Source organism: Aythya fuligula, chromosome 3, assembly GCF_009819795.1.
Source record: "Aythya fuligula isolate bAytFul2 chromosome 3, bAytFul2.pri, whole genome shotgun sequence".
Classification (NCBI taxonomy): Eukaryota; Metazoa; Chordata; class Aves; order Anseriformes; family Anatidae; genus Aythya; species Aythya fuligula.
In genome coordinates this window covers 94,705,424-94,726,094 of record NC_045561.1, presented here as the reverse complement: position 1 = coordinate 94,726,094, position 20,671 = coordinate 94,705,424, and the positions used below count along the sequence as shown (strand labels likewise).

The 20,671-nt window shown below is 33.6% G+C and overlaps 1 protein-coding gene across 2 annotated transcripts in view; it reads left to right on the top strand.

The window, feature by feature from the left end:
* The window catches only part of MCPH1 (microcephalin 1), a 127,561-nt gene that overhangs the window by 8,208 nt on the left and 98,682 nt on the right, over positions 1 to 20,671 (top strand). For both annotated transcript variants that reach the window (XM_032184372.1, XM_032184373.1), the window contains exons 4-9: positions 451 to 526; positions 1,105 to 1,225; positions 1,513 to 1,653; positions 3,486 to 3,578; positions 4,999 to 6,006; positions 11,876 to 11,988. In XM_032184372.1, the coding sequence (XP_032040263.1) occupies positions 451 to 526; positions 1,105 to 1,225; positions 1,513 to 1,653; positions 3,486 to 3,578; positions 4,999 to 6,006; positions 11,876 to 11,988 (1,552 nt within the window). The remainder of the gene's footprint in view (positions 1 to 450; positions 527 to 1,104; positions 1,226 to 1,512; positions 1,654 to 3,485; positions 3,579 to 4,998; positions 6,007 to 11,875; positions 11,989 to 20,671) is intronic.

Sequence of the window (20,671 nt, the reverse complement as noted above, 5' to 3'; positions counted from 1 at the left end):
GCCACAAGGGGAGCTTTGGATTTTTTTTTCTTGTTTTTAATAACATTCTGTAGATTAGTGTCTTACTAGCTAATGAAAGATGAAAACCTACAGTCTGCACAAAAGTCAGTGCCAGATTTCAGGTTCATATGAATCTGAAGGACTTAATACAGTGATTTTTGAATGTGTGTGGGAATAACATATGAGCTAGAATCTTTGACTTTCAGAGCATTGAAGCAGCAGTTTAGAGGATATCATTAGGACAATGTTATCATGTCTTCTGTTTGCTTTAATGTAAAGTTGTTGTTTGTTTGTTGGTGGTGGTTTTTTTTTTAGCATTGCAGAAGTTATGACAAAGATATGCAATTGGGAAGGGTCTAATTATTACAGGGCTGATTTTTTTTTTTTTTTTTTGCAACAAAGATTCTCATTCTTAAAAATTAAAGATTGCATCTCTAATTTATTTTACAGGTGTCGAGAAACTGGAATACATGTTGATGAGTCTTTATTTCCTGCAGTATACAATAATGAAGGATTACTGCTAAAAGTGAGTAAAGTTTGAATTTCCTGACCTTAGGCATAGAAACTGTTCATTTTCAGAATTTCTGTAAACTCTGTCCATCTCAATAGGTTTTTAAAGGTAGACTATGGCTGTGATATTTGACACCTTAAGAACAGATAATAAAAAATGAGCTTTTATATTGGTGAATAAAAAAAACAAGATTTAAATTAAGATTACATAATGATTGACTAATCGAAACCAAATGACTGCAGTGTGCTTTGTGTTTCATTGAGCTGTGATTAATGCAGAAATCCTGATTTTGAAAAAAATAAAATAAAATAAAAAAGATCTGAGCTTTAGCTTTTCTGCAAGCAAAAAATAAATAAATTAATGGCTTAGATGGCATTTAATCTCAAGTATCTGTTTAACCTTTCTGTCTTCATTACAGTTAATTTTGAAAAATGTTAACTTCTGCAATTGTCCGTGATTCTTAAAGAGGTGATTATAAATAGCATAGTGCTAAACATTGATAATTAATACTGTGATAAAAGTAGGCAAGTAGGAAGTCTAGTTACTTTTGGCCAATTCTTACCACATACTTAAGCTTTTTATGTATCCTCTAGCACAAATGTATGCAGCCAAAAGACTTTGTAGAAAAATCTCCAGAAAATGATAAAAAGCTGCAGAGAAGACTGGACAAGATGGCTAAAGAATTAGCTAAACAAAAGATAGGAATTAATGCAGGTAAGTATTCCTTTGGACTAATCTTCAGATATTTTGAAGTTATTTCTTTAAAGCACTTAAAAGTAGTTTTTAAATTTTATTTTTACACTTTTATGTATCTCACTATAACAAGTAAAGTCATTTTACTTTTTACAAAACTGTTTGCAAGTTTGTGGTATTAAGGTACCTGTAGTGGTTAGGTATAAGGGACTTTATTTATTTATTTTATTTTTTTAAGAAAAGAGAACTCATTCTGAAGCTGGTATAACATGCAAATATTAATGTACAAATGCAATTTCTTTGTGTAGAAACTGATACACCAGTTTTATTATTTGAAGATGATGGTTCACTTGTGTATAGCCCTGTTAATAAAATAAGAAATCAAAGCAGTGGAATGGAAAGAAGAATAAAGGAGATGAAGGAAAAAAGAGAAAATCTTTCTCCTACTGGTAAGAAGTTAAATTTTATTTATTCATGAACACGTACAAATAGCTGCCATCTTTATTGCTACATTTCTTCCACTCTTTTCTTGCTCTGTCCCTTGGAATTATTTTCATACCTTACTTTTCTTGAAACATTTCTTTACCTAGACTCAAAATGAAAATGTTTGATTAGAAATATATAAATATTTAAATTAAACATAGCTTGTGATTCAAAATACTTTATGGGGATGTGATCTGACCATTGGAATCAGACAGCATTAGTCATGTGGATAGCATTTCTCAAAACATCAGTCCACAACTCACTTGAAATGAAGACTTGACATTTTGAGCTTTGAATTCCACTGACCTGGGTAACATTAAGGGATGCTAATCACAGAAAGGGATGCACACAGAAAGGGTGGTGCTCATTTCTTCCTGCAGTCTGGTGTCAGGACTGTGACTTTGCCTATGTTTGTGGCTATGCCTATATTTGGCACCCGTTGCTTTGTTATGATTTGACCAGAGTTCCTTTTAAGCGTAATGACTGGACCCGAAAGCTGAGTATAAATTTTCTTCTATGTCATTTTGATTTGAACTGAACTTAGAATCTGTGAGCTCTCAAAGCTCATTTCTTGTGTAGATTGTGTCTCTGACAACAATATCTGAAGGGAGACTGGATGTACTCCCTTCTTCCCATGTTTTGAGTTGGTAAGAATGCTTTCTGGTTTTTTAGTTTCCATATTGGACAGGATATAAGTAGTAATGGAAGACAATTTTTGCAAAAAGGAATTTCTTAATCATACAATGAATTGGGTTGTCAGGGACCTTAAAGATCATCTAGTTCCTCACCTCACAGAGGTAAGGTTCACCAGTCTGTAGTTTGCTGGGGAACACAACACTTCTTGGGAATTCTAATAATTAAAAAAGACTTTCTAAGTTTGTGAATTGATATTATACATTGGTTGAACTTCACAAGATTCTAAATCTTATTTCCTGTTAAATTCTAATATTAATACTATAATTGACAAAGATTGTAACATTACTACTTCAGGGCAACAGTTTAAAAAGGAGTTCAAAATTAATAAGGTTCTGAAGAATGATATTAAAAAAAGCCTAACTGAATAAAAAGAGTTGACTTCAAAATACAGATCCTAGTGAAATAAATCTAGACTTGAGTTTTCAAGTTATTGTTAGAGCTTACCTTAGTGTGCAAGTACTAATGAGGCCTAACTCATTAGATTTTTGTTAATTAGTATAAAAACTGTTGAAATGTGGAACATCTTTTGTGGGGGAAAGTCTGTAGTGACTGACATTTTAAGAAGTCTATGTCAACTGAACTGTCATTTTATCCCTCTAAACATAATTGTGGAAGGAAAGTATAGAACCAGTGACACATCAATTAAAAAATTAAATCTAATTTATTTTAGTATATCTTGTATCTGTTTTCTCTTGAAGTTTGAAGGTAAAGCTTCCAAAGGTTTTGAAAAGCATTTCTGCTATAACAAGGCGTTGCTACTAATTGCAAAATTTATTAGATTCTTTAGTTAAAACATCTCAGCTGGCTTAGATATGTCCGTAATATTTCATGAAAGGTTTGCCATCATTCTTTGGTTTCTGAGTACTGAGTTTCTAGAAGAAATTTGATTCAGTTTGTAAAATCTAATAGCTTTTTTGTTAGTATGTAAATTCGAGTCTAAGGATCGTTAAGGATTCTTTAGAATTAATTACATGGTTATAATTAGTTGTCAAAGCAACCACTTATCTCTTAAAATTGAGCTGTTTTGAAATATGAATAGATGCTCTGGAAATATGTATGTTTGCACATAGGGCTAACTAATTTATTATTTACAAACTCCTAGCTTCACAAATGTCTCAAACACCTCCTCGTAGTTCACCAGGAGACTGCTCGCTGTCTACCTGTTTAACAAATGCAGAAGATGCATCGTTACAAGGTAACTATCACAACCTTACTTAAATATTACTAAATTTAAACATTTAGTACATGGGCTGTATATCTTATTTTGCATGGTGATAGATTTGTACACTGGAAAAGCAACTTTGTATGTTTTCCCTACCATTTATATTTAAAGTTTAATAATTTTAGTTTTGTTTATTGGTGAAATATATAGAAGTAAGAATAGAAGGAACTGGAGCGTGAGAAGTCACATTGGGTAAATTCTCTGCCCTACTGCTGTGCTGCTGTTGTCATTTCCTCTCCTTTGCACTGTTCCCCATTAACATCGTCTTGTTCTGGCATGCTATCAGTTTACTGATACCATGATCTTGTATATAACACAGAGTACAAATTAAACAGTGTGATGTGGAAATAAAAAAGAGAAGTGAATGAGAGAGAACTCAGAACTGAAGTGTCCCCCAAATTTTTAATGGAAAAGCTTGAATTCAAGAGAAAACCTAATGCATTCTCCAGCTTGATTATTCAGGAAGTGAAGACAACAGCAGAAATAAAAAGAGTAAACATAAATCAGCTTTTAAAATGTTTCATGGTTGTAGTTGAATTCAAGTGGTTAATTAAGGTTCTTATGCTCAGAATGCTAGGCTTTAGTTCCTGTGTTTTGGCATCACAGGAGGACATAAGGAAGAGTTTTTTTGTGAAGGCTGTTGCGCTATGTCAGTATTAATATCACAGCATTAATGAATAATGTATGCCATGAGTAATGTACATTAGACTCATGTCTCCTGTCAGTCACGTGAGCAGAAAGCTAAGTTGGATTTCAGTAGAAAAGTAACGAGAAGAAAGCTTCAGCTTATGAGAAGAATTCATAATGAGGACCACTTGAGTGCACTGCCTACTCCATTCTACTCAGACAGTAAACTGTATCTCACACTTTTAAAAAAAAAAAAAAAAAAAAAAAAAAAAAAAGTATACTGACATCATACAGAAAATCTATCATTATTGATGTATACATTATGATACCATGATGTATTTCATTTCATCTTAACTCTGGGAAAACTGCAAGGTGGTGGGTAATGCTGTGGTAGTAAGAATGACAAAGGTAGTTGAAAACTAAATAATCAATGTAAAATCATTCTGCTTTTCTTCACGTATTAGCGTAGAGAAAAAAGCTTCTCTGCTTTGTTTCAAGAAAGCAGAACAGGATTTGGGGACGCTTGTTACCACTTAAGAAGACATGGTAGTTAAAACTAGCATAGCTTCTCGTCAGCATAGAATGTGCTTTGTTTCTAAATTGATTTTCTGTTAATATTAGGTGGTGAATCAGTTAAAAAAAAATTCAGATAAGTGGCTAAATCCTTGTTGACTTCTTACAGGAATTTCATATGTATTCTATTGAGAAATTTTGTACTGTTTCTGTTTTGTTAAATGTTTATATTGCTGCTTTTCATATTTTGCAGAAGAACAAATAGAAGTCTGCTTAAACTCAAGTGTGGATGATCTCTGGGGAACTGATAAACCAAAGAGACAGAAAAAAGAAATAGCAGAACCCACCTGTGATACTCAGACTCATATTCATGTTTCCAGGAGTGCATCAGTGAATTCTCCCTCATGTAGCTATGACCAGAAGAGCTTAATCCCAAAACAACCGAACAGAAGCCTAAGTAAAAAAAAGATCTTGCAGCATACTTTCCAAGACAATTTAGAAAAACATCTAGAAAAGTTTCCAGAGAAAAATCAGAAGGATGAAAATACCATGACTACTTCAGTTGCAAACAAATATTCTCCTCTCCAAATCAAGGACTTGGGTTATTTTACTCCTTCCCGAAAAACAGCCAAGTTAAATACTGTTCCTGCTTTGATTCACAGTCTCTCTAATTCACCTGTGAGCAGCAGAGACTTAAATACATGTTCACGTGATAGAAGTTTCCCTGTTGACAGAAGTGATTGTCTTCCGGAACACAAGAAGGGGAAGAAAATACAAACACTGTTTAGCTTGAAACTGTCTTCTGAACTGCGTGCATCAGGGTCTAGAAATGAGTTCTTGAAAGGAGTTAATACTTACAGCAACGATCAGTGCACTGAAGATGCTTCTTATGATGACTTCTTTTCCTCATATGATTTGAATAAAAATGAAGTACAGGTAGAAGTCCCACAAGAATCACAGAATCCTTCTGGTGTTTCTTGCAAAGAGTCTTTAAGAATCATGGGCTCAATTGATATGAGTTCCTGTAAGCCACATACTGCTGAGAAAAGCAGAAGAAAGTCTATTCAAGCAAAAGATGTTTCGGTAAAGAAAACATTCAAACCAGCTGAACATACAGAAAGTGTGCCATTAAATTGCATGTCTGATGGTGAAAAAGCTGAGATGGCAGAAGCTCTAGATTCAGATCTTGTGAATAAACAGCCTCACCATGCTCATGAAAAATCCTACAGAACTGATATGAATTACTGTACTCGTGCTACTGGTAAGTCTGTACATAGAGCTGGAAAATGAAAAGATACCATACTTCAGTAGAAATTCTTATGCAACTAAGTTGCATTCTCAAGGGAAAAAACACTGTAATTCTGGTGTTCAGAATTACACCAAAATAAAAAAAAAAAAATGCTGCAGTACTGACTTTTCACTTAATAAATAAATGAGTGCATAGGAGCCAGAGGAACACACATATGTATTCCCATATGTTACAAACATAAAGAAGCCACCAAGAGATAAGGAAACTGTGCTCAAAATGCAACAAAAGTACGTGGGCTGTCTTTTTTTCTTAATGCTTGGTATTCTGTGAACTATGCTGCTGTTGAAGACCTAAAGAAAATGAGGCCTTCATGTTCACAATGTTATGGTACTCATGTAAACTTTTTATAAGTAACTACTAGTCATAGCATAGCCAAAATTATTCTTATTTCACAAGTTAAAATTGCTATTTCAAATTGCAGGTAAAACACCAAATTCTATAATGGAAAAAAATTATTTCATTTAGCAATTTCTAACTTTTGCTGTAATGAAGATAGGAGACATCTGAGGGCACAGAGGCACAGACTCTCCTGAGTTGCAAGGGACCCATCAAGGTTGTTGAGTCCAACTTCACATAGGGAACAAAAAGAGGTGCAAAGTAAGCATCTCTTTCAATTAAGGCTTGTTTATATGGAACTCATCTTAGTTTTTAATAATTTAAGAATAATTTTTATACCTGAGCATTCTCAAGTTAGTTTAGCATAAGTTATTTCAGTGTAAATATACAATAGAATATTGAATTTCAGAAACTCGGGAAAATTCTGAAACTACATTAATAAATTATATAAAATTTGTTATTTAAAGCACTGAACAAAGTCTTGGTTTCAGACTTATGAAATCATCCAGTGGAAATGTTGAAAGGTGACTGTGTACGTACCTGTGAGAATCAAGTTAACTGTGACCTACTATTTTCGTTTACAAAATACATCTATGTTTTAACACGTTAAAAAAAAAATTATGTGGGTGTATGTCATGCAAGTATAAGTGTACAACCATAAATGTATGAACCCACTGTGCATGTTTTATGCCATGTAGCAATGTACTTGTATAGATGATCCTTGATTGTTGCATTTCTTGATGTCAAAGAACAGTTTGCTTTTTCATTAAACAATCAGAAAAAGTTTGGGGGGGATGGAAGGGGAGGAGGAGAAAATGTTTACTACTTTTAAAATTTGGTATGTTAGTTAATTTGAGAGTTAATTGTAAACGACAAATTTTAGTGATCAAATTGTCATCAATGTTCTAATACCTTATACTTTTATTTCTGGACAACTTGTTTAAGCTCCCAGGAGGAAAGGCTAAACAGTATTCATCAAACAACAGTTACCAGATGTTTATATTTTTTACCCTTCTTGGTTAGTTAGGAACTTCTGTAAGCTTCACTTAGACTTTGTAATTTTAATGATTGTAGTGATTTTAATGATCTGTGATTTATCAGTGATGACCATTTTTCTAAGTATATGTTTTTTTAAGCTTTGCGCATCTGTTGGCTAGTCAAGTAGAACCTCAAGTCTGACAGCTCAGATGAGCTCACTTGAAAATGGAAGGGAACAGTAATGAAAAATGAGTCGTGTTTTCCCTATTAATTCAAGTTCTGTGAAAAAAAAAAATTAAAATAATGTTTTAAACTTACTTACTGTGACATTGTAATATGGAATCATGCATTTTTATTAAATACAGGTTTAACGTTTTCTGATTATTTTTTTGCTCAAGTAAGTTATTTGTTGTCCATGTTAATTAGTAAATAAATAGTAAATTGCCCTGTTCTCTGTATGTTCTACATAATTTGAAAACTGGGAAATGATGTACTATTTTTAAAAGCTAAATAATTATTTTTAATATATAGTCTAGAGGTTATCTAAATATATTTAAATATCTAACATTGTTCTTCCCTAGTTTTACACTGCATTTGTAAGTTAGTGGCACTCTTCCACAGTGTTTTTAATGACAAGAAGTAAGATTTGATAAGTATTCTCTGTATTGACTACTTGGAACCCTTTATTTTCAAGTAAAAATATAATACAGAGACTAACCTGGCAAATGGTAATGCTTATGTTGTAGCAAACTTCAAGCTCATTTGTACAGTACATTCAAGGCTGTCTGTCCATTTGTTCTGCTGAACAGCACTGGCATAACTGTTTATTTTCATCTTACTCCAAGTTATAAATCATGTAGAGAACTGTCACAGATAAAAGGTGTGAAATTAATTAAGAGTTATATTAAAAAAGAGTTATATATTAAAAGACCCCTATTCCAAATCACTTTTTCTTTCTCAAGTTTGTTTCTAGAGATTAAATAAAAATATATATATATAGTTCTAATTTACAGCAGCCATAAATGACAAAATTCAGTGTTCTGTAATCAGCAAGTTCAGGGGTTTGCATGTCAGTACCTAGATGTCTCAGAGTTACAAGATAAGCAAAATGCTAGCTTTACTCTGTCATAAATACCAGTTTATGGGCACACAATAATGCTATCTTTTGGGAAAATTAACGATCTACGTTGCTAGGAGAGTCTAAGATCTTCTTTGTCATTCATATTGTAAATCGGTTTACTTTGTAATCCATTCCATCCACTTACTTTTAGTAGGGCTGATGCTGGCATTTGAACTATACGGTTTAGAAGAGTAATACTTAGATTTGATGACTTAACAGGAGCTCAAAGCTACCACAATTAATAATAATGGGCAAGGAGTGCAAGATTATGCTTTTTTTTTTTTTTTTTTGGTCATCCCACAATCAGAGGATGAACTGGGACTTAGAATTTTTTCCAGTCTCAACAAAAACAAAAAACAAATAAACAAAAACAAAAAAAAAAAAACTTAAGGCTTAGCTGACTGAATTTTAGATATTGATGGTTAATGTGGAAAGCAATCTTAGTTGGCCAAAAGGCATAAACTAACATCAATTATAGTGTAATGGATGTAGCTCAAGATAAAGATGGGGAATCAGGAATATCAGTCCATTATTTGGTGCCAAAATTAACAAATTTAATTTAGATGAATGAGTTTTTACATGAAGTTCTAGGTCCAGAATGCCAAGTTGGGTGCTTAATACAGCTAAAATACCGTCTATGTCTTTAAAAGCACACATTTGAAAACTTGCTTAGATATCTGCCTATCATCTTTTTTTCGGTTTTGGAAAATGACAAACTTTTTACTAGTAGGAACTAACTTGTAACTAATTATTTATACTAAAAGGGCAAATATTTCAAAATAGAGGATTATGTTAATGTCAAATTTACAAAGTCTGATGACATTTGTCCTAGAGCATGTAACAAAATAGATAAATTGTTTCAGAACAATTCTCTCTAAGAACATGGTGGGCATATAAGCTTTTAGAAAACTTAAAGAAATTGCATTCTCAATAACCAAAACTTGACATTTGCCTATCCTGAAAAAAATAGGGTGACTAACTCTGGATAAGTACAGAATAGATGTGATGTAGCTTGGTTGCAGTGACACTTGAAGATATTCTCAAAGTAGAATGCCATAGATAAAATTTATGTTAAAAAGGCATGATTTGACTGAATGAAAACTGGTAGCTAATCATTACTTTGATTTTTAACTCAAAGAAAATGGAAATTTTAAGGATAATATTCTGGTTCAAAACTTCTCACTGGTGATAAATAATCATGAATGATGAGAAGCTTAAATTGCAATTCAGAGTCAGTCTAATATGTTATAATGCTTCAGAGGGCTCTCAAGGTTGATTTTGATACCACTCACTGAACAATGATTTTAGATGAGGATTTGGGGGACCTAATCACAGCGTCATGAGTTTGACGAGTATTTGGACTAAATTTAGAGATAACAGTGGATGGAATTGCTTCAAAAACTTCTCTCAGCTTCATCAGAAATACCCTAGGAAAAGCTACTGAAGATGAAAACTTACGACTGAGCATCTGCTTTTTTAGATAAAAGGAACCAGCAGAAAAACGGGCAATAGACAGTGAAGATTTAGACCTAGAGGATGGAAAAATCTGGGGAAGTCCTGGTAGTCAGGAGAGAGGAAGTAGGAATTGGATTGCAAAGATTAGTCCTTACTTATGTAAGGTCCCTGAGCTGATGACCAGAAGACCTGTTCCTGCTGTCCTGTAAACTCAGAGAACCAGTGAGAGTGGACCCTAACGGGGAAGAGATCCAAGCATCCAGGTCTTTGGGCTTTAATCCCAAGTGGGGTAAGAGTTGAAGTGATCGAGCATTTGGGTCAAGAGAGTCAGGAGTATTTCATCATTTCACACTGTTCCCTTCCCCCCTTCCCCCCCCCCCCCAAAAAAAAAAAAAAAAAAACAATGCACACTTCCTTTTCACTGAGAGGGTTGTCACACACTGGAACAGGCTCCCCAGGGAAGTAGTCACTGCACCAAGTCCGTTGGAGTTTAGGAAGCGATTGGACTGTGCACTTAGTCACATGGTCTAAACTTTTGGGCAGACCTGTGTGGTGCCAGGAGTTGGACTTGATGATCTTTATGGGTCCCTTCCAACTCAGGATATTCTGTGATTCTCTGTGTTGCCTTAGTGCAATGCCAAACAAAACTAAATTAGTTAAGTGGTTCATTCTCCCTTTGCTAAATGTGACTTTGTAAATACTGGGTTTAATGTAATAATTGTACCTGAAAGCCACATTTTCTTCTATTACACAAATGTTACAGTGGTGCTGTGTAAACTGCCATGAAACTTGCAACTTTCATGTGAAAAAGTGATGAAATTTTGACTTAGTTTAAAGGCTAGCATTTTAAAGTAAATCAGCAGTATCAGAAAATGTTTATAATTTGCTGTGTAGTCATTTTTTTGTATTCTGTTACATCAAGAATTAAGAATTTAAGTAGCTGACAGAGGGAAAATGCGATCGCGAGTTGTACATGCTGTTAGACTTGTAAATATGGATAGTACCTTTCATTATTTCCCAAAAGTTGTCAGAAGTTTATTTGGGATGAGCTGAATTTAGGCCACTTCAATCACTATTTATTAAACCTTCTTTAACTGGTCTAATCATTTCTTTGAAATGAAAAAATTAATGAACAGCCTAAAATAGACTCGATTGAATTAAATTTGGGAAAAAGATCTTCTTAAATCTTCAGTAGTTAAAACTCCATTGATCAAAAGATGGAAAAAAGTTTTTTCATCTTATGCCAGCAAGTTAATTTCTCAAATGAATCCAGAAGTTTATTATTTATTATTTATAAAAGTAATCCTGACAGTGTTGAATAATTAAATATGTTAATTCACAAAATAAGTGATGAAAAAATACTGCTTTTTGGTATGCACAGTACAGCACCTTCTTATGAATGGTGCCTTTTTCTCAATAACTGATATGCCTACTACATGTGCAAGCAATCCTTACCTGCTAACAGCTTGCTAGATTCACTTACAAACTGTTTGAAAACATGTTTCAGACCTTCAGGTTATTTCACATAAACACAGTGTGTCCTGAAAGCACTCATATTTCAATAGGAATTGAAAAATGTAGCAACCGGTGCTTCAAACTCTGAAATATTTCTTTGTGTATTCATACACAAATTGCAAATTTTGAAGTAAAAAACTATGTAGCTGATTATCCATTTGAGGTTAATATATAGTATTCAAAATGTTGGAAATCTGGAGTTTTACAATTAGTTTATTCACAAGATGAGAAACTGAAAGATGAAGTCAAATGTTTTAGTGTCGTTCTTCCACAACTTAAACAAAATGGAAAAATAACTGGTGCAAACTACTGACCTAGCTGTTTTAATGGTACTTAGCTCTACCTATGTACTAGGATAAAATAAGGGGTGACGGTTTCATTTTGAGTTTCTAAATTTGTACTACTCTTGGTTTCTAGGTGATGAAAATGAAGTTTCAGAGTGTGATGTTACTGATGGCTCTTGCAAAGTTTTTAATGAACAAAAGAATAAGCACAATGGGGGGGTGAGAAAAACTCGAAGACTCCAAAAGGTCAGTTTAACTACTCATATTGTTTGTTAAGCTCATTCTTGAACAATCTGAGTGCCTTTGTACAGGCAAATAGAAGTTGCATGCTCTATTCACTATCCATTTTAACTTTTCTGAGTCTTACTTTCCTTGAATTGTTATGTGAGTGGTTTTCAGATACGATGCATATAACCCTCAAACTCAGCTTTCTTAAAACTTGTGGCAGTCATGCCAAGATGACATTGTATAGCTTGGTCAGCCAGCTTTTTTAGTCCAAACATCTCTGATCTAACCTGAAAAGATGTCTGTTGTTTTTGGATAAATTACTGAATGGGATAGATTTTATGTTTTTATATGTGTGTATGTGGATGTATATGTATATATTTATATATGTATAGTGGATCATCCCCCCATGGATATATATGCAGAATAAAGATTTATGCAATAGTTGCTTCTAGATTCAGGGTAAAGCTAAATTTACGATTTGAGCTCAGTTTGCATGGGAACAAATTAAGTGAGATGACTGGGTCAGCACCGGATATTTTTTAGGTCATTTTCCCTTGCAAAAGTTTTGTTCTAATTACATATAGATCTCATCAACAGGAAAATAAATAGAATCTCTTTTCATCAGTAGTATAGCAGCAAGTCATACAATTAAAACAAGCACTGAATTGATCCAAGAATGGGAGGTCTGAAAGATGTCTGATGTAATGATATGAAACAAATTAGATGTTTCAATGGTAGCTGTTGGTGGAGTCTCAAAGAATTTGATCAAAGATTTTTAATGCCTTTCTTTCTGTAAAAATTTCAAGCAGATACAATTACCAGACTGTTCAACCTTTTAAACAGCTTGAAAATAGAGTATTATTCTCCATGGCTCAGTGATCTGCTCTGGGTTAAAATTACAATTTGACTTCCTGCCTGCATGTTATTGCTTGTTACTTTTCTTAATTATCTCTTCACCTTCTTTTCCTAAATATATACAAACATATTATTTGTATAACTAATAATTGTAAGTATTATATAGAATATATATATCAAATTCACTCTAGGTCTATGTCCTAGTAGAAATATTTTAAGACTGCTTACTTTTTAAGCTAAAGCACCTGTCCAGAAGAGTTTCATTTCCTGTAACAGAAATCTTACTAATGCTGTGAAGTATAAATTTATACATCCACAGTCGATGGCTCTTTCTAAGGTGATATGCAGAAACAGTGCTTGGAGATTTGTCAGATATGTTGGTACTCATTCCTTCTAATGAATAATTACATCTGATATAGTAGTGTTAGTTTTGATTTTATTGCTCTTAACAAATGATCCCAACATAACCTTTACACAATAAAGAAAACCAAAAGGCAGTATCATTCCTATTTTTTGGAGCAGGAACCAAACTTTGGCCTTACATAATAAAATGAGATTCAAATGTGTGTAACATAGCAGCATGTGCTCTGTGTCATGTTATGAATGTGATTTTGTAATTTTTATGATGTTTAACTAGCCAATTGGCTGTTGCAATGTAAAAAAAAAAAAAAAAAAAAAAAAAATCCTATTTTCTCTTCCTCCAGCAATTGTCTGTTAGTATGTTTGTGAATATATTTATTTAAGATATATACACGTATATACACATGTGCAAACTTCATAAAGGCAGTGTTGGAGATCCCTAGGAAATGTAAATAGTGTATTGTTTTGGATTAAATTAGACTAAGTATCTAAATTTTTGTAAAGAATAAGTTGCAAAGCTTTTCTGGTACCAATTGCAATGCTTTCGTGAAGCTTAAAAAAAAAAAAAAAAAGAACACGATTTTTTTAATAAATATAAACACTTTTTTAATTTAGAAAAATATTTAATATTGTTAGAAAATATTTAATATTAAGTTAGAAAATATTAGTTTGTTTCCTTCACCTGAAGCAAAAAGTATAAGAGGAATAGCACAAATATGGATATATGTATATTTAATGGGATTTATTGAATGATTTAATGGGATTTTATTGAATCATAGTATTATGAAGGATTTTCTGATGTTTATAATAATAAGTTTATCCTAAAATAGAAGTACAAAAAAAAAAAAAAAAAAGTAATTTCATAGCTATTTTAATTGAATGATAGTAATGATAGTTGAATTGAATTAAGTGTGTATCTCTGGACCTTTTCTGTCTTAAACAAGCAAACAAAAAACACTTAATATTTTACAATATATTAATTCCAGAGTATATGCATTCTTACTAAGTTGTTCCAATATAAGGCTTGAGGTCATGCTGCTGGTGTCCTGGGAACCCATTGTGAAGAGTAGTCTGTTAAATTTGTTACTAAGCTGTAAGTCTGTTAATTTGCAAAGCGATGTAAATTGCAGTGTTTTTTTTTTTCTAGAAACAGAGTTTGCGATCTTTGCAAGCTCTTTAAGAGCTCTCTGGGTGAGTGTAACTTGTAGACAGTGTCCATCCTGAGACTTTGCAGTGCTATGCTACAGTTAGCACTACAATTGTAATTCATTCCTTACAGTGAATACATTTCAGTAGGCATTTGGAGTTTCCTGTGTGATAGTAAATTAAAAAAAAATAAAAATCTTTTGGAAATAGGCAAGGCATAAATGTTGCATTGTTTAGTTTCATGCTTATTTCACTTTGTCATTTGTAGTTTCTTTAATCTATTGTAAATCAAAAGCTGTAGGTTCTGTATATTTGTCTGCTATGCTATCGTGTTATGCATTTGTTTTCCTTGAGAGGAAAACAGGTTTTTTCTTTTGTATTTTAGCTGAAGTCAAAATTTATAATGACTTTAAGTACTTTTATGTCACAGTTTTAGATTGCAATTCTCATATTTCCTTTTGTATCTATACTATTTATATAGATGTGTTTATTGTACTCTTAACATGGAAGACTTCTAATCATAGTTATTTAAAGGTGTATTATAAACTAACAAAAGCATGAAGACAAAGCAGTTTATAATGGCAACTGCAGGCATGTTGGGGGAAGATAGGTAAGACTTTCAGGAATCTTTAATGGCATCAGGAACAAGCTTTTCCGGTTTAAAAAAAAAAATAAAATAAAAAATATATATATATATATATATATATATATATATCAAGCTATAAGTAGTTCCTGTAAAACGTCCTAGTTTTGAGATACAGCAGCCCATACCTGAGGACAGTTCCAGATCTCTCATGCTGAGTTGTTGTGGATAGACACTGTGGATTAATGCCTATGAATGTCAGCAGGTGGCTTCCCTGGTCTAGAAATCTAAATTAATGATTCTGGATTGCAGTGATAGAATAAAACGTTCGCATATTGTGGTGCACTTTTCAATAATTCCATGTAATTAAATATGTGGCTCTTTGGTGCATTGCATATAGAGGAAAAAGTGAAATACTTGTAAAGCCAAAAATATTCCAACGTTTGTTACACCAGTGTTAATCTGTTGGTATGAGGGTTAAGTATTCATTTCACTGCTTATGTCACAAGATGTTTACATTTGTCACAACATTTGTCACATATGTCACAAATGTAAACACTTTGCAATTTAAACATATGGGAGAAAGCAATTTGTTATGCATATCAAATTAACCACTCTTTTTTCAAATAAAAAGTTGTTTCATTTTTTTTTTAGAGGGATATGAGATAGTTATAGATATCTTTGAAAGGACCTAAAAGTGTCACATCACCAGAAATGCAATTGCAGTAAATTTACACTCCAAAAAAGCCTTAAAATCCCATCTTTTGAATGAGTAGAACAAGCTCTTTAACCAAGTGGGGGGAAAAAAAAAAAAAAAAAAAAAAAAAGTATCTTGAGGGATAATTAAAACCATATTTTGTCAGAGACGATAGTATGGACTTAACTGAATTCCCTTAAGTTTTGTTTTTAAACAGATACATCTTGGCTTTCATTTCTGTAGTTCTTGGATTTGGGTGAAGGTAAAGTTGTTAACACTGAACTTAGGAGATTTTTGAGAGAAGGAAAATTTTTACAAGAATTTAGGCTCATCCTGTAGAGAAATTGTGTGAAACGGGCCATCTTTAGATCCTGTTACCAAAATCCTTCTTTTTGGAAATATTTTATTCATGGCAAAACAAATTTGACATCCTGAAAAATCTGCAACTGTAAAATGTGAAGCATCTGGCCAGAAACTCAAGAAAGCAGCTTTATGTCTATGTTCAAAATATACATTTGACTGACTTAACCAGATTGTATCTCTTTATGTTTTCCTTACAACTTTGATTTAAGCTGCTTCAATTAGGTACATATTTTAAACACTGATTATAGAAATGTTTCTTCACTTTGTAATTGAAGTGAATATTTAACCAGTGTGAATCGTACAAGGTGGAAGCATAGAAGCTCATTTACAGTTATCAGTGAAGAAACTAGATCTACACATTTCTGATATGAGGAAAACACTTGATGTAATGGGGACAGTGGACAGTTGCCCATTGAAAGTTATTCAAATTGATTGCTTTGGGCTGTAGAGATGAGAAGAGTGAATATAGCTGCCCGTAATGTGTGCTTGCATGACACCATCAGGAAACTTTGATATTGACCAAACAAATGTGTGTTGGTGTGATTTGATCCCAGAACGTTTCGTGAAGTAATCCTGAACGTGCCTGACCAACTCTGGCTGATTACAAGTGAATAGTTGATTATTGTTTACCTGTGGTTGTCTAGCTGACTCAACATAAAGACAAAGAAGGTGGGAAACAAGGTTTTGAGCAGGCAACACAGAGACAACTTTGAAGGATTTAATGTTATTAAGTCACTGTAGAAAATTAGCTTCATTGGAGTGACTGAAATAGGCCACTTAAAATACAACAAGAAAGTTTATTTTTACTGGTAAATCAGCTTATGCTGCTGCTGTATCCAAAATGTAGCTGTGATCATTAGTTTGTTTCAAACACTCAGATTTTATAGTACTATTAGCATTTGAGAGCAAAATATCATATCAGTAAGAAATGTTATTTTTTCATACAAGTGGAATATGCAGATACTCGTTTGATAAGATACTTCTTTCTTTAGAAAAAATGTTAAGTAGTGAAAAGAAATAAATAAAAGAACTTCATATTGGCCTAATGGATTTTAAATTACTGAATGCTATAAGAGCAATCTATAGGTAAACATAAAACAGGTATCAGCAAGGTTAATATGAGATGGCTAAAATTGCTGAAAAAAAAAATATTCTTCGTAAAAACTGGAAAACAAAACTTTCAAAATACTGCCACGGTGACTTAGCACTTACTGACGAAGTGCTTAAGCTTTTATTTTCAGGAGATAGTTCAGTAAAGTGTACTCTTGTATCCCATGATTTGAGCATATTTTATACGTCTTGTTTGTATGTTTAATCTCATGAGTACTTTCACCCAACCTTTGCAATGCATTTCTGGTTCTGAACTTTGTCCATCTAGTGATTTGATCCCCCACAGATCTCCTACATCTAGACAAGGGCTTCCAGAACAGAAGCTGTACTGCAGGCATCTGCTGCTGCACCTTAGAGTGAGTACTTTTTTCCTGCCAGGAAAATCTGCAGATGAACCTGGTGGCCTGCTCATTAAGGCCTTGTGACCTTAGAAATCATTCTATTTATGACAGGTTTCATGCTAGCTTTTCTGGTCTATCTGCTGAAATCTTATGATCTACTACTCACTTTGGAAAAAGCAAAAAACAAAACAAAACAAAACAAAACAAAAAAAAAACACATCTTTTAAAGTTACTCCCTTTCTATGGCAAAAGGTTCAAACTCATCTCAACTCAAGTTTAGAGTGTTTCCTGTTTTTACAGGGACACTTGCAGCTGCTGTTCTCACCCTTGTAGGTTTTGCTGTTTGGAACACTGGAAACATGTACCAAGACAGTGATATAGGTCATGGTTGACTTTGCAATTTGTCATCTTGGCAATCATGGTGATTAATATCCAAGAGCTGAATTCACCCGGGTTCTTACACAAAGTAGTCACTAACTTTCTTTCCAGTCAACAGATTTATGTATTGGATCCTTTTCAGAACTTTATTCATGAAATAAGGGAAAAAAAACTTTGTGATTCTTCTATTCAGAAGATTGATGGATATGATGATTTTTGGACAAATAATAATAATAATAAAGTCTTACATAAAGTCAGAACATACTTTTAGGCAACTAGGAAGTAGTTCTAGAGCCTTCTCCAGAATAAATGAGAAAAAAAATAAGGGCATGCACTGAGAAGAAAATCCTAGAGTCCCAAGTTGTTTGAAATACATCAATGTTCTCTCCTTAAAAGTCTATGGCATTCTTGAATTTGTTGGTGGAAGGGAGGCTTAGGAGCAAGAAACCGAAGTAACTCCTTTTCTCACTCATGTCATGAGGGAAAGAGTGCATAAATGTTGTGTGAGAAAGGAGACTACACACTCTCTGCTTTAGTGCTAGAGACATGCATGCCTCACTGCTGAAGATGTGTATGCTTGGCATGACTAACTCTAGTTACTGGTAAATCATGGGTCTTTTCTGGTTTGGGGTTATGCTGTTACATTTAACACTAGGGTCATAATGGTCATGCCAGAAAACCAAACAGCCCACTGGACTGCAGCTGATTTGGCAAAGATTCAGCCAAAGATTTCGTTCTTAGCACCAGGAAGAAAAGTAAATTTAACTCTTGGAAAAATGAATATCCTGAATAAACTTACTGGTATCTGCTATGACTGTATAGGGTGGAAATCCTTTAGTTGATGGAACTGAAAATTATCATAAAACTATCCGAACAAAATACTTCCTAAACTCCATTTCATTAGCATTTTACATGTCTTCAGGTTGTTGTTTTTTGTTTGTTTGTTTTGTGTTTGTTTTGTTTTGTTTAAGATTAACAAATACTACCATTCTTTTCTTCATCAAAATTAAGCTATATATGGATTACCAGTGTCATCCTTGTAGAACTAAGAATGAATTCACAAAGAAGCCTGAATGGTATAATAATATTTATATATTTCTATTTATATATAAATAGAAAAAAATCTTGCACCACATTACTCCTTAATAGATGTACTTTGTGCTAGTAGAATAAGAAATGCTGAAATCAGTGGCCATTCACAGTAATAGTATATAGTTCCATCCCTACATCCCATCTGCAATGGGACTGTTTTTCTTTGTGCCTTGGTGGCTAGCAGATGGTGGCTAGAAGGTGGCTAACAGATGGCTGATGAGGGCTTACAAATCACACCATAATTTTCACCAAAGCTGCTCTATTGTTGCCCACTGCCTTTGGTATTTTTTTAATCTCAGTCAGGGCACAGCTGAAGCTTTATTAAGTTCTTTTTGTCAGTCACAATTCAAGTGTCTGGAGAAATTGTTCACTTCATCAGATCCAGTTATTAAAGCATAAGCAGCTTTAATGTCTGAACAGATGAAACACATTCACTTTTACACCATGCTTAAATTGTTGAAATTGTTCACAGAAGGACACAAACTATATTTATGAATCTTAAAGGGGTTCCTTTGGGGTGCTTAAAAATTTCAGCAGAAGAAAATTAACTGTGCCTGACTTTCTCACAGATCATTTGGAAAAGTGAGTACACATTGGAAATTATTTGCTGCTAATGATCAAATATGTTTATGCCTTAGTGTAGTCTTTAAAATATTTCTGCTTGGATGTATGAGTTTTCTCATTAACAGTTTTGCCTCATGTTTTTCTTTCTTCTGCCTTGTAATTTCTTTGGCTTCACTTCTTAAACATAACTTTAATTTTCTATGTTAGGTATATTTTTGTTTAGATTCTTTTCTCCACCTTTTAGCATCCACTTCTTGAACTTCTCTGTCTCTGCCTCTCCATGTTTTCTCAAGTTTCATGGTATACAGTGTAGAGGCAAAACTTTACCAGTAAAAGACATTTGAGAACTGGGCTGCTGCTTTTCCTGAGCAATGCCAAGCAGGGAGCCAAGCCTTCATATTTACCTGTTGGAAAAAACTGGGCTTCCCATCAGAATGGGAATCACTCCTGTTTGTGCATTTTGGACACCACTGCAGAGATGCTAATCTTGCTTGTTGGCTTTTTTTTCAAATCGTGTTGATTGACTGTGAAATTTCTGGTTCAGAGAACCAGGCTTCCCAATTCATTTCAGTCAAAGGAGTAGGAAGGAACATCTTCCCAAAAAGGAGCATCATGTTATGCTGCTCTTCTCTGCTCTGCTCTCCTGGAGGTGTTCAGAGGATGTGTAGATGTGGTGCTTAGGGATGTGGTTTAGTGGTAGACTTGGGAGTGCTAGGTTAATGGTTGGACTTGATGAGACCTCTTGGAGGTCTTTTCCAACCTAAATGATTCTATGATTCCCTTACCCTGTTACTAACCTGCCAGAAAAAGTCAGTCACGGCCTTTGCTTGTGATCACAGCCAAATGAACCTGCCCCTTGAAATGCAGAATTGTCCCTTGAGTTGCTGTGATATCTTTCCTTTGCTGAAGCACTGTGTGCCCCAGGGTTTTGTTTGTTTGCTTGTTTTTTTGTTTGTTTGTTTTTGTTTTAAATATGGGTGTTAGCTGTTATGGATGCATGTAGAAAACTGAAAATGTCGATTAGTTGTAAAGTGGCAGCACTAGTCTCAAGCTAATGATCATCTTTAATCTTGCCATCAGAAGTTCTGGGGATTCCCATGTCTGTGATTACAGGCTTTCTCTTTTTTTTTTTTTTTTTCTTTTTTTCTTTTTTTTTTTTTTCTGATCTTTGGCATTGAGGGAAACCTGATTCCCAGGCACCTGTCACATTGT